The following is a 13,941-nucleotide window of genomic DNA, read 5'->3' on the forward strand; positions in this document are numbered from 1 at the left end:
TTGCTTTCCATCAGCATTTCACATGGTATGAAATTCATGTATGCAACCACAATCAAGGTGAACACTGGGGGCGCTGTTTTTCATAACAGAGAGCCTTGTTCTCAATCTCTAATCAGATATTAAGGATGAACACTGAGGGCAGCAATTACTACTAAAGAGTCTTGTGCTTGACGCTAGGATTTTGTTTGCGAATTTTCCAAGTCCAAAGCCATAACTCAGACATGTTTGAACAGATCTCATTCAAAGTTGCTATTAGCACAGTGTTCTGTGACAAACATGTGCATATCCATTTTCATCTTGATACAATCCGATATGGCTGCCTGGCAGCCATTTTGTTGGCACAGTTTTCATGTCCAAAGCCATAACTCAGATATGCTTGAACAGAGTAGTGATATCAAAAACAACCATATGAGGCCAAACAACATTAACCAGGTTTGAAAATGACAACATAAACTGCCAGTTCCTTAAAACCCAATCATAGCGGGGACTATGTCATTTTCAATGACTTGTTGTCAGATACTGTGATAAACATTGAGAGCACTGTTTACCATGGTACACAGCATTGTATGTGCAGTGCTAGGATTTAATCAGGGTGAACATCGAGGGCGCTCTTTACCATCAAAGAGCCTTATGTTCTATGCTTGGATTATGATCAAATTCATAATCAAGGTGAACAAAGGCCCTCTCAACACTATGAAGTCTTTCTATCTTGCACTGCAATGATTCACCAATATTATGGGCTTCTTTTAAAGTCATTTCTTCTGCTAGAACTATATGAACCTGTAAGTACAAAACAAAACAAAAACTGTGATATTTCATATTAAGATAAAAATAAAATATTCCTATGACAATGGTTGAAAGAGAATAATTTGAAATGTTGAATACCACATGAACTACAATCTTGTATGTGTAGGACCAGCTTTGTATATTAACCCATCATGCAATGGATTAGTGATTACACATGCATACTAACTATTATTCAGAATGAACCCCCTAACTGTATCAATCTTAGCAATTCTTGCATCATCATGTAATACAGTGGTATACATACCTCAACAATATAGTGATAGCCTATATGGAACCCCCTAACTGTATCAATCTTAGCAATTCTTGCATCATCATGTAATACAGTGGTATACATACCTCAACAATATAGTGATAGCCTATATGGAACCCCCTAACTGTATTAATCTTAGCAATTCTTGCATCTCATGTAATACAGTGGTATACATACCTCAACAATATAGTGATAGCCTATGTGGAACCCCCTAACTGTATCAATCTTAGCAATTCTTGCATCATCATGTAATACAGTGGTATACATACCTCAACAATATAGTGATAGCCTATATGGAACCCCCTAACTGTATCAATCTTAGCAATTCTTGCATCGTCATGTAATACAGTGGTATACATACCTCAACAATATAGTGATAGCCTATATGGAACCCCCTAACTGTATTAATCTTAGCAATTCTATCATCATCATGTAATACAGTGGTATACATACCTCAACAATATAGTGATAGCCTATATGGAACCCCCTAACTGTATCAATCTTAGCAATTCTTGCATCATCATGTAATACAGTGGTATACATACCTCAACAATATAGTGATAGCCTATATGGAACCCCCTAACTGTATCAATCTTAGCAATTCTATCATCATGATGTAATACAGTGGTATACATACCTCAACAATATAGTGATAGCCTATATGGAACCCCCTAACTGTATCAATCTTGGCAATTCTATCATCATGATGTAATACAGTGGTATACATACCTCAACAATATAGTGATAGCCTATATGGAACCCCCTAACTGTATCAATCTTAGCAATTCTTGCATCGTCATGTAATACAGTGGTATACATACCTCAACAATATAGTGATAGCCTATATGGAACCCCCTAACTGTATCAATCTTAGCAATTCTTGCATCATCATGTAATACAGAGTTATACATACCTCAACAATATAGTGATAGCCTATATGGAACCCCCTAACTGTATCAATCTTGGCAATTCTTGCATCATCATGTAATACAGTGGTATACATACCTCAACAATATAGTGATAGCCTATATGGAACCCCCTAACTGTATCAATCTTGGCAATTCTTGCATCGTCATGTAATACAGTGGTATACATACCTCAACAATATAGTGATAGCCTATATGGAACCCCCTAACTGTATCAATCTTAGCAATTCTTGCATCGTCATGTAATACAGTGGTATACATACCTCAACAATATAGTGATAGCCTATATGGAACCCCCTAACTGTATCAATCTTAGCAATTCTTGCATCGTCATGTAATACAGTGGTATACATACCTCAACAATATAGTGATAGCCTATATGGAACCCCCTAACTGTATCAATCTTAGCAATTCTTGCATCATCATGTAATACAGTGGTATACATACCTCAACAATATAGTGATAGCCTATATGGAACCCCCTAACTGTATCAATCTTAGCAATTCTTGCATCATCATGTAATACAGAGTTACACATACCTCAACAATATAGTGATAGCCTATATGGAACCCCCTAACTGTATCAATCTTTGCAATTCTATCATCATGATGTAAACAGATCCAGGTGATCTGCTGTAAGAACTCTGGGGGCGCTGTTTTCCCAGCAAGCTGCTTGATTTGTACTGTTTCATGAAAAAATGAGGAAGAAGAAAAAAGACATAATAAGACAATTTTAAACTTCAAACAATACACTGTCAGGGGTGAACAAATCCACTGGTCCTGGGTCCGGGACTAGCGATTTTTTTGGGTGGACCACACAAATTTTACCTTGTCTGGTCCGTCGGACCAGTACCTTACTGTAAATAACTATGTTAAAACGTCGTCTGAATATACAGATTCATATTTAAGATTTAATGTTTCACATTAGCGGAACCTGGGACCACTAATTCTTTCAGCAGGACCACTGGCTTTTTTAAGGCACTGGTCCGGGGACCACCAATTCATAAAATGATTTGTTCACCCCTGACTGTATCTCTGAAAGTATGATTATTCATGTTAAAAAGTAAAATCATACACGCATACAAAATAATCTCCTGTGGAGAGAGACATTAACACTGAATAATTATACTAAATTATTGTGTGATCAAGGTTGGTAGTAGACGGATCAAAACATCAAATTTATTCTAAAGTAACTACATTTCACTGTCCTATCGTTTCTTGGAACCATGAACAATATATTCTCCAACATGCATAACTGTTACTATGGTGATAAAATGATAATATTATGTTATCCTACCTGCACCTGTCTGGTACCAATTATATGCAATATACAAACTGATTAGAATAGCGCCAACTGGATCAGCATACCGCCAGTAATAGGTGGCTGAAAATGATCAACAAATACGTTAGTATGTGTCTCAGGGACCAATTTCCATGAAAATAAAAATAAAAAATTTCTCCCTGAACTTCAATATATGATAACATGTTCTTTTCAAATAAGTAAATTTTAGCAAAGTATAAAATGTACCATAATAGCAAGAGTTTAAGGTACATACTACATTAAGAGATGCTAATTTGAAAATCTAACACCTTTCCTGAAATCAGATCCTATACAATCCTGTATGTCTATGGTCTATGGTGAAATGGAATGACAATGTTTTGACAAAGTTTCAGATTATTTGAAAATTTTGATGACTCAAATGTGATAATTCATTGTCTTAAAAAGACAATGAATTTGATGATGTAATACTTACCAATTAAGCCACAACCAAGGGCTACCAAATTAGACAAGACATCATTTCTGTGATCAAGAGCCAAAGCATCGGTAGAAGGACTATGTATTCGATGACAAAATAGGAACAGGAAAAACTTGGTCACAATTGTTGCTACAAAAAAAAAAAAAAAAAAAGGTATACAATACAGGTTACAACAATTATAAATATTGTATACATCATTCAGCAAAGGAAAATTCTAGCGACCAAAGGGGCCTTAATCGCCGCTATGAATCGCTAGCTAGATGAGTAGTAACAAACCTTTAGGTCACAAGTATTTTCCAGCTGAATGAAGTAAAATATTGGAGAATGATATAATTGCATCTCCTCAACCATAATTTATGAAAAATTGGGAAAAATAATGGTGATTTGGAACGTTTTGACTCAAGCACCACAAAGCCAGTGATGTAGACATGGGTTTTGTGACGTGCAATGACCAGACTATAATACAATCCATATTTTCTGTTCAAAGACAATTACTTGGCTTGACTATGTTATAATACATATTATACAAAGTATAAATGTGATTTAATAATAAATTTGAGTAGGACTAATTATTATTTTTCATCATATTTTTCATCATATATATATGTCATGTATAGAATAACATGTACAGCTACATACACAGGTTTTCCTACATATAATTCAATATATTTCACAATATACACAATCAGGAATAGTATATTTTATGAAACGAAATTTCCTAAAATGCTCACATTGAGAATTTGCCACAAAAACTAACATCTTGAATATCCTGTATACCGGTAGTGCATTGTGGGAAATATGATGAACATAATCAACCTGAAAAATTTTGTCACATTCTTTGCAACCATAAACAATTTAGTCATGGTTACCATGACCATTGCAAGAGAATTATTCTGTTGATTACCCCAGTTAAGATATAATGATAACTACAGATAATCCCATAATCGCTTGCATTTGAATGTGTACAGATTGGGTTGCAAGTTTAGGATGGTGGGATTCCAAGTTTCCAGCTTTCATTGCGATAGTCAAAACTTAGGTCATACAAACACTCACCACACATGACAATAATGCTTCCTATTTCCATGGTAACTGTAGCTTTTTGGATTATTCTGTCAACAGATTCCACTATGATTTGCATGGCACACACAGCCATGATAGAAGACAATACTAAGATAGCCAGTGGTTCAAGACGTCGTTTTCCTGTCAAAGGTACAAAGCGTCTATGAAATTTACAGGTCTTGCCAACAAATAACTTGCTGATCGTTGTTATAAACTATTGTCAAAAATAACTTCCTGCGTTGTCGCCATCTTTCAAATGGAAAAGTTATTTTAGATCAAAATTTGGATGTGAAAAAGTTGTCTGGCAGAGATTTTTAAAAAGTTGGTCTTAACAAAAGAATGATGCCTTGGCTCCACAGATACAATGTTTGTAATGAATGACCATGGGATTCAAACATGGGGGTTAAAAGATGAAAATTTCACATCTAGAATTAAAAGTACACATTTCATACAAATATATCATATTAAAGTAGAGAAAACAGATTCCAATGTTATGGCGTTCTTAATACGTTACCCATGATGTATCAACATATTCTTCTACTTGGCCCCCTAAGTCTACAAAAAAATAATCATATCAGCCAGCAAGCATTTACTAGACTAGACCCACTAGATTGTAATATACATCATGTCACTTAGCAATCACCAGCCTGTGAAAGGGGTTGACCAATGTGTGAGGGCACCCCGTCATGGCATATGTTATAGACTAAGGGGTTGACCAATGTGTGAGGGCACCCCGTCATGGCATATGTTATAGACTAAGGGGTTGACTGATGTACAAGGGCGCCTCATCATGGGGTACTTATAGTCTTGGTTACCCAGACTCTCACCACCGGGGGCTCTACTACAAAACCACTCAGACTAGATTCTGGGGAAATGTAATCCAAAGTCACCAGCACTGGATCTCTTACCCTGAGTAGTGCATGCTGGGTAGTGCTTCATGACTAACATTGCAGGCTGAACGATCCTAGGTACCTTTGCAACAGATTATGTCTCAAGCAACTGACACATCTTAATTACAACTAAATGGCCTCATAAGTCCATTTTTCATGACTTAGAAGAAATGTACTGTGTGACTTCTGGTACAGGCAAATTTAGATTACATTTCCCCAGACTTCCATCTGGTTGGTCGCATAGTAGAGCACCATCAGTCTGGGTAACCAAGACTACTACCTTATAGACTAAAGGGTTGACTGATGTGTGAGGGCGCTCCATCATGGTGTAACCTTACAGATTACTTACCCACTGGATATTTATAGACATCAGATTTCTTAATTGCTCTAGCAGAAACCCAAATGATGATACCAGACACAAGATCAATGGCACTGTCAATTAAACTGGATATGATGGATATAGAGCCAGACAAGTACACAGCCACGGATTTAGCTGCTAATAACAACTGAAAGTTAACAGAATTATGCAAATACAGCTGTCAATCAAACCAAATTAAGGAGGGTTCTATGAAATACACACTCACTGGTTTGGTAACAGAAGTATGCAAATACAGCTGTCAATCAAACTGGATTTTAAAGGAGCCCATGAAATACACAATCACTGGTTTGGTAACCAAACCAATGAAACTAACAGAATTATGCAACTACAGATGTCAATCACACCAAATTAAGAAGGAGGGTTCTATGAAATACACAACCACTGGTTTGGTAACCAATAGCCAATGTATCTAACAGAATTAGGCAAATGCAGATGTCAATCAAACTGAATATAGAGGAGCCTATGAAATACAGTGCCAATAGTTTGATAACCAATGACCAATGAAAGAAACAGAATTATGGATATACCAGTACAGCTGTCAAACAAACTAAATTATGAAGGTGAGGCCTGTGAAATACACCACCAGTATTATATAGGTTACAGACAGATCAATATACACGTGTACTTACAACATTACATATCATGCTAAGTCTAACTGCCCTTGTAATTCGTTTTTCTAGTTCATCATCCACACTACTGTCACTATTTTCAACTAGGTCTGATGTATCGACAAACGACTGAATCACAGTGTCTTGATTTTCATAATATGACCTAATAGAAAAAAATAACAGAAACTTTTTAAAATAAACAGAACATGAACTACACATATTACTACCGTAAAAGAATGAGGGTTGCAAACAAATGTTGTAAAATCCGAAACATGTTCCATTAGATCTTATGTTGCCACTTTCAAAATGGTGGCCTGCATGACTACAATGCAATATCAAATATAGTAGATTATTCTTTGACTATTCTGTGCTACAGTAATCGTCATTTTTTAAATCAAATTGCTCAGCTGGAATAGATTTATTTTATCAAAGACCTGCACATACTTGACAGACTTCTTGGTCTTCTTATTTTCAGGATGCATTCTCGTCTCTTGAACATTTCTTAATGCAAGAATTGAATCATCCCTGGTTATACTTCCATCATTCTTTTCATCTCCAGACAGGGTCTCTGTCTCTGCAAGTATAACATCACAATTTATTTTAAATATTGTGTAATTTCAACAACCTTGTCCTATGTCCTCTGTTTTTAATTCTTTGAGAAATGAAACCTTGCTGACAGAACTCACAGAAAAGTGTGTTAATGCCATGATAATACACAATATCTCATTTTCCAGGCAACTTCTTTTTGTAAGCCAATATAATTTCAATTCACACCAAAAAAATGCCTTGGATAGAGAAAATCCACTCAAAAGATACTACATAATTCATCTAATCCATCGTATAATATGTACATGCTAAACTTGAATTCCTGTAAGTAATACAAGAACAGACTACTTTGTATTAGACATAGTAATAGGACATACATTAGTGATTTTGATATATGCAGGCCCCACAAAACAGCTGTTTTCTCACTACTCTCAAATTAGTAACTCACACCCAGCACCCTAAAGGATTGATGCACAAGTTGTACAGTATCATATAAATTATCACATCATTATATTTTTATATATCTTTAATATTAATTTGTTTACTATCCTTCAATTGTATTTTATTTTACTCATTTAATCTAAGCTTTGCGACCTTTAGTAATTCCGCTGGGGAATTATTATATGTTCAAATAAACTGGTTTGCTTGCTTGTTACAGATGGAATGAATTGGGACATGGTTATTGCATTGTTCCATTTACATTAAAAGGGACCATGTTGGGAGCCAGTCCCGTTTTACTCCATCTGTTAGCAGGACAACCTTCCTCCCCATCACTACATTAAACCAGCATAACCTATAACTAGTTTTCTAGATAAAATGTATACCTGCTTTGGATGTGTGATTATTAATAGCTTAGAATACAGCTACCACCTCTTTCAATCATATTGCAAATATAGTCGACAACTGTTAGAAATAGCCATACACTTTGCATAAAACACATACATGCATAATGTATTCATTGCATGTATCTACCCTTTAATGCTGTATTGTTATATAAACAGTTATTTTATCCAAACAGTGACTTTACCTAGTCAACATTGTAAGCCATAATTCTTGATATCATGGTATCAAAATGAAGAATACTGGTTGATCTATCAGTAAATAATTATTTAACACTGTAAGCCATAATTCTTGATATCGTGGTGGAATTGTATGGACAGTGGTTGATCTATCAGTAAATAAGTATTTAATATTGTAAGCCATAATTCTTGATATCGTGGTGGAATTGTATGGACAGTGGTTGATCTATCAGTAAATAATTATCTAACACTGTAAGCCATAATTCTTGATATCTGGTGGAATTGTATGGACAGTGGTTGATCTATCAGTAAATAATTATTTAACACTGTAAGCCATAATTCTTGATATCATGGTGGAATTGTATGGACAGTGGTTGATCTATCAGTAAATAATTATCTAACACTGTAAGCCATAATTCTTGATATCATGGTGGAATTGTATGGACAGTGGTTGATCTATCAGTAAATAATTATTTAACACTGTAAGCCATAATTTTTGATATCATGGTGGAATTGTATGGACAGTGGTTGATATATCAGTAAATAAGTATTTAATATTGTAAGCCATAATTCTTGATATCATGGTGGAATTGTATGGACAGTGGTTGATCCATCAGTAAATAATTATTTAACATTGTAAGCCATAATTCTTGATATCATGGTGGAATTGTATGGACAGTGGTTGATCTATCAGTAAATAATTATTTAATAGTATACATTCAACGTTGAACTTACTAAAATGTTACGGTAAAACCAAATGAATTTTCTGTTGGGTGATTTTATATTACATACATGTATCATTTATATTGGAAGTACTCAAAGTCAGTGTAGCTAACATATAAAACACACAGACACACATGGATACACAACACACAGACAGACAGACAGACATGAGATACAGACAGAGGCAGACACACATACATATACACATGTATATATCATGGATATATATATATATATATATATATATATATATATATATATATATATATATATATATATATATATATATATATATATATATATATATATATATATATATATATATATATATATATATATATCTCCAAATGTATGGTTCCAGATCTTCTATACATGTGTGTATGTGTGTAAGTATATATATATATATATGTGTGTGTGTGTGTGTGTGTGTGTGTGTGTGTGTGTGTGTGTGTGTGTGTGTGTGTGTGTGTATTAATATGCAAGTGAACAATATGTGTATATTACACATAAATACTGTAAATACATTATACTACTACTACTACTACTACTACATGTGAGAATAATTGTTCATGGATTCTGGGTTCAAAGTTAACACAAATTTGTAGTCACAAAGTCAAACAATTTCTTGGAATCACAAATTTTTGCCAACATCTCATCATCATAGCATGTATATCGGTAAACCAGTACTACACAATATATGTAGCACTTCACCCAGTGTTTGTTCCTAATCTACATGCCAGACTGATCAATCCATCATTGTTTCCTCTTATCAAAGTTGAAGCTTTGTGGGTCTTTGAGTCTAACTCTATCATTTTAATGTAGAGATGTAGGTTTGTTGGTGACTTTTGGTCATTTTATTTTTTTTACTCATTAATATGATCCTTCATGGTAAGTTCCATCAGTTGGTCAAAAGATTTTTTGAAAATCGTTTAATTTTTTGCCAATAAATTTGAAAGAAAAAAAATAACATGAAGTCTAACGTGATGTGTGTTTTATATGGTTTCATTCCTGAATGTTTATGTACAAGTATTTGCATACATAAAGAAGATTGACAGGTACAGATTACAGAAGAGTGTCTTTACATATGCAAATGAGACATAGTAGGCCTCAATGCAATGACTGAAGTCACATGATCTCTCAGCTGAAAATGGATCAAACTCAGTAAACTTGGTTATAACCAATAAAAAGAAAAAAAAATATGTCCTTGCATGTAAACCGTCAATTTTGACCCAGACTTATGTATGTTGATTTTGACCAGTGTAGTCGGCTAAAACATTACAGTACAACCTACAGCCTTGTAACCGACGGTGATGTTAGCTGACAGTTTTCAAATATCATCTAAAAAAACGTACACATCTCTTAATAATAATTCTGAATCAAAATTCCCATCAAAATCTGATTTGTAACCACAGAGCTCTGTCTTCTGATGACATCCTTTCTCTATAAATAGCATTGATCTAAGTTATGAATCATCTGGGAGATCATACATCTACTATGAATCATGTTTTCATGACTTGCAAAAAAGAACCCCCAAAAATAGTTAGCTTTTACTGAATTATAAAGTAAACCTGTTATGTGGTTTTGTTTCTGTTATAATTTATATCCTACTTTACTATCAACTGGGTTATCCATAGTCCATAGGGTCATTTCAAATTGTGTATCCTGGTAAATAATTCTTACCTTACCTGTGTTGTACGTACATAGGTTAAAGAGGAAACAAAGGTGATGAGGTTGATTTCACCTTTAGCTACATGTATGATGCATGTTTATAAATATATAGAGCTACATGCGTACAGAGCCAGAAAAGTGATTTTCATCAACCCCACATTTCACAACCTCTCTACAACAGTTTAAAAATTGACAAAATGCAAACCTGGTTCAATTCAGAAGAGGCATGCTGTATACTATTACTAGGGCAAGATATTTATGCAAGTATATATTAAGGAGCTCTAACTTCACACCCCTTTGAATAAAAGCATTCCCAGGGCAAGGTGTGGGTTATACTTCCATGGTCACATGTAAAAGAGGTATGGAGCACCCAACTTATGTATTGGCTAGACTATTATTTATATATTTATTTTAGCACACACACAAATGAGAAGAAAAAATTTCACGATTTGTGTCCAATGTATTTTGGCCTGCATAAATTGTTTTTGACAACAGTGTATCTATAGCCATGCCATGTTTGTAATTTTTAAAATTTACACCAAATGAAATAAATCTGGCTCTATAGTGATATGACAAAACCATGTTAACAATGAAAGTAATTTTTTGATGCTGATTTATTTTGGTGCAAAAATTGCTTCAGGTAATAAATAAGCTATAAGTTTAGAGCCATTGAATACAAACATTTTACAGTATCTATCTTTATTGCATAACCATGCATGACAAACATGTCTTAGAAAGCATTGGTAAAAGCATGCAAAAATTAATGAGGTCTTTCCGATTCAAATTACGCAATATCCAAACATTGCCAAACCCAGCACCTGTGGGGATAATTCCATGCTACAAGTCAGTAGACACACCAATGTTTTTCCTGGGGATCATATAGTCCCTCTGTGGTATTGTGGATCCTTGAGGGACTGTGTCTGGGGGAAATCTAGTATACAACAACAGTGTGCTGTATTAAAATCACATGAATCACGCTCTACATACCTGACGGTGACAACATTCCATTTTGTGAATGTGTTGCTATTGCCGGTGAAGTATCTTGATGTTCGTCGTCCAACAAAGCTTGACTTACACTTTCTTCAATTTCGTCTAATTCCCTTTTCAATTCTGTCGTATTTTGTTGCATATCATTATCCGAGACCTCTTTAAGTTTAACAGTGGATGACATTTTTGCTGTGTCAGTGTCAAGGTCTACCACATGGAGGTTAATTTTTGGATTGTTTTCGCCACGATATGAAACTTTCACTGTGTAGTATGCTGTACGTCGCCAGTGGACCTGCGATGTTCAGTGTACCCTTCTTGAAGGCACATCACAGTATAGCGATGCGATGCGATGCCGATGATGCTCAATCACGGCGAAAAGCAATGTAGTGCTGTCTGTACCTTGACTCCACCCCGGGACTCCGCCACGATGTTTACTATTTACAATGTCGTGAGACTAACTAACTGGCACGTGACAGGTACACCCCTGACCTTGGGTGCCTTGGGTCTGGATTTTTTCGCAAGCAAGTACCGAATGCTGTTGCGCCCTCAACGACATAGTCTGATTCTCCGCATGTACAGGGACGTACAACCCATAGCATAATATAGTAAAGCGTTTTCTGTATGTACTACAAGAGTATTCTGTTTCATTAGCTCATTGACCACATTAGAAAGGCCATATGCTAGGCTTGTAAAGAACAATTGAAACAGTATACTTTTACACTTGATGTGAATGCTATAGACGAGTGCAGCACATAGAGAAAGTGCTTTACTTCAGTGTTACTCGTATAAACGTCCCTGGATGTACAACAGTCAACTGTACATTACCATAGACTTTGGAGGTCTTTCTCCAACGTAAAACGCCTATAGCATAACACAACCGGTAACTTGCATTGATCCCCATCTTTCAATTTGTTCTTTCATATACTAGACAGTGAAGAAGATCAAAACAAAACAAAAAACAAAAGAGAACACGTGTGGACGGTCTTCGATATGAAACCTTGACGAGGACATGCCACTGCGAGCCAAGATGTATATACATGTATACATGTTCTCCTTCAACTTTTTTTTTTTTTGGGGGGGGGGTGTTGGTTCACAGGGATCATGAATTTTCCACACACACAAATATGGAAGGGGGGGGGAGGTTCCAATATCTTTCATGGTAAAGAAAAAACTGAGCTACTTGTTACTTGTTACTTGTTACTTGTTACTTGTACTAAAATATGACTACCAATCCTCTTGATATATACCCATCACGAAAGGTTATATCCGAATGTTTACTCTCATCAAGTGATGTGACAGCGTATTGCATATTGTCTAAGTGCAAAGAAAAACATGAAAGACTGTCAGGGTTTACAAATTTGGTCATGTCGGTGTTCATATTTTTATCTGTGATCTAAAAAATGAAAACCCAAAATTATAATAAATACGTTTAGGTCACTCTGACAAGTATTACTCTGACACGTACGTAGTTACATTCAATTTTGATAGGTGTTGGTCGTTTCTGTACGTGTAATGTGATTGTTCACGAACTAGATTTACTGGCATCGACAACAGCTTTTACTTTGAGATAATATTACTAGATTCTGTTTAGTTTTTATTTATTTTTCTTCCCATTTTACTAGATAGTTCCATATCATGAAACGAGGCATACTAGATATACTCCTAGTCTCTAAAAATACAGCTATGTTCCGTTTGTATTATGCTGTTATAACTTTCGTCAGAAAAGCCAAAGACCTAGAAGCAAGTCTTTAAAACTGCAAAGGCCAAAACTGTATTTAAAATGTTAGTGAATTCTACACAAATTCTTTGGATGTTATCGAAGATGACAATTATTTGTTTATGTTTCACTGTCTTTCAACTCTATCAATAGGTAGTTAAGTTTTACTTAGCTATAGATATAAGGAAAACTGGCGAGTTCCATGTTTGAGTCAATCGAATTCTTAGTCAAGCCACTGCTTAATTGTCCTTTTTTGCTTTTGAAATGTGCCTTTTTTGTTCATATTATTAATTTTATAAACAAGTAAAAACCGGACATGGATTGGATTGGATTGGACATGATTATCAAACAAAAATCATGGTAAACTGTCAAAATAAAAGTATCAGTTATTCTACAGAATTATGCAATAGTGATGACTCTGGTCTCTACAAACGAACAAAAATGGTTTACGAACTTTGTCACCATCTCCTAATTTTATTATTTAAATGATTCTTATCTCAATTCACTGCAGTAAAAACCAGACCACATATAGATCAAGAGAAACAGTGCAATAAAAAGGTTTTGGTTTCACTGTAAGCGTTGTGGAAATGTTGATCCAGACACATT

At 35.0% G+C, this 13,941-nt stretch overlaps 1 protein-coding gene across 1 annotated transcript in view; it reads right to left on the reverse strand.

The window, feature by feature from the left end:
- Positions 1–618: 618 nt before the first annotated feature.
- LOC144435979 (uncharacterized) overlaps positions 619–13,941 on the reverse strand; it is a 14,906-nt gene continuing 1,583 nt past the window's right edge. Inside the window, exons 2-9 of the mRNA XM_078124630.1 lie at positions 7,120–7,249; positions 6,697–6,838; positions 6,038–6,194; positions 4,793–4,939; positions 3,737–3,868; positions 3,280–3,366; positions 2,523–2,665; positions 619–780 (exon numbers count right to left, since the gene is read on the reverse strand). Of these exons, the coding sequence (XP_077980756.1) occupies positions 619–780; positions 2,523–2,665; positions 3,280–3,366; positions 3,737–3,868; positions 4,793–4,939; positions 6,038–6,194; positions 6,697–6,838; positions 7,120–7,157 (1,008 nt within the window). The 5' untranslated portion in view covers positions 7,158–7,249. The remainder of the gene's footprint in view (positions 781–2,522; positions 2,666–3,279; positions 3,367–3,736; positions 3,869–4,792; positions 4,940–6,037; positions 6,195–6,696; positions 6,839–7,119; positions 7,250–13,941) is intronic.

This window comes from Glandiceps talaboti, chromosome 5 (assembly GCF_964340395.1).
Source record: "Glandiceps talaboti chromosome 5, keGlaTala1.1, whole genome shotgun sequence".
In the NCBI taxonomy this organism is placed as follows: Eukaryota; Metazoa; Hemichordata; class Enteropneusta; family Spengelidae; genus Glandiceps; species Glandiceps talaboti.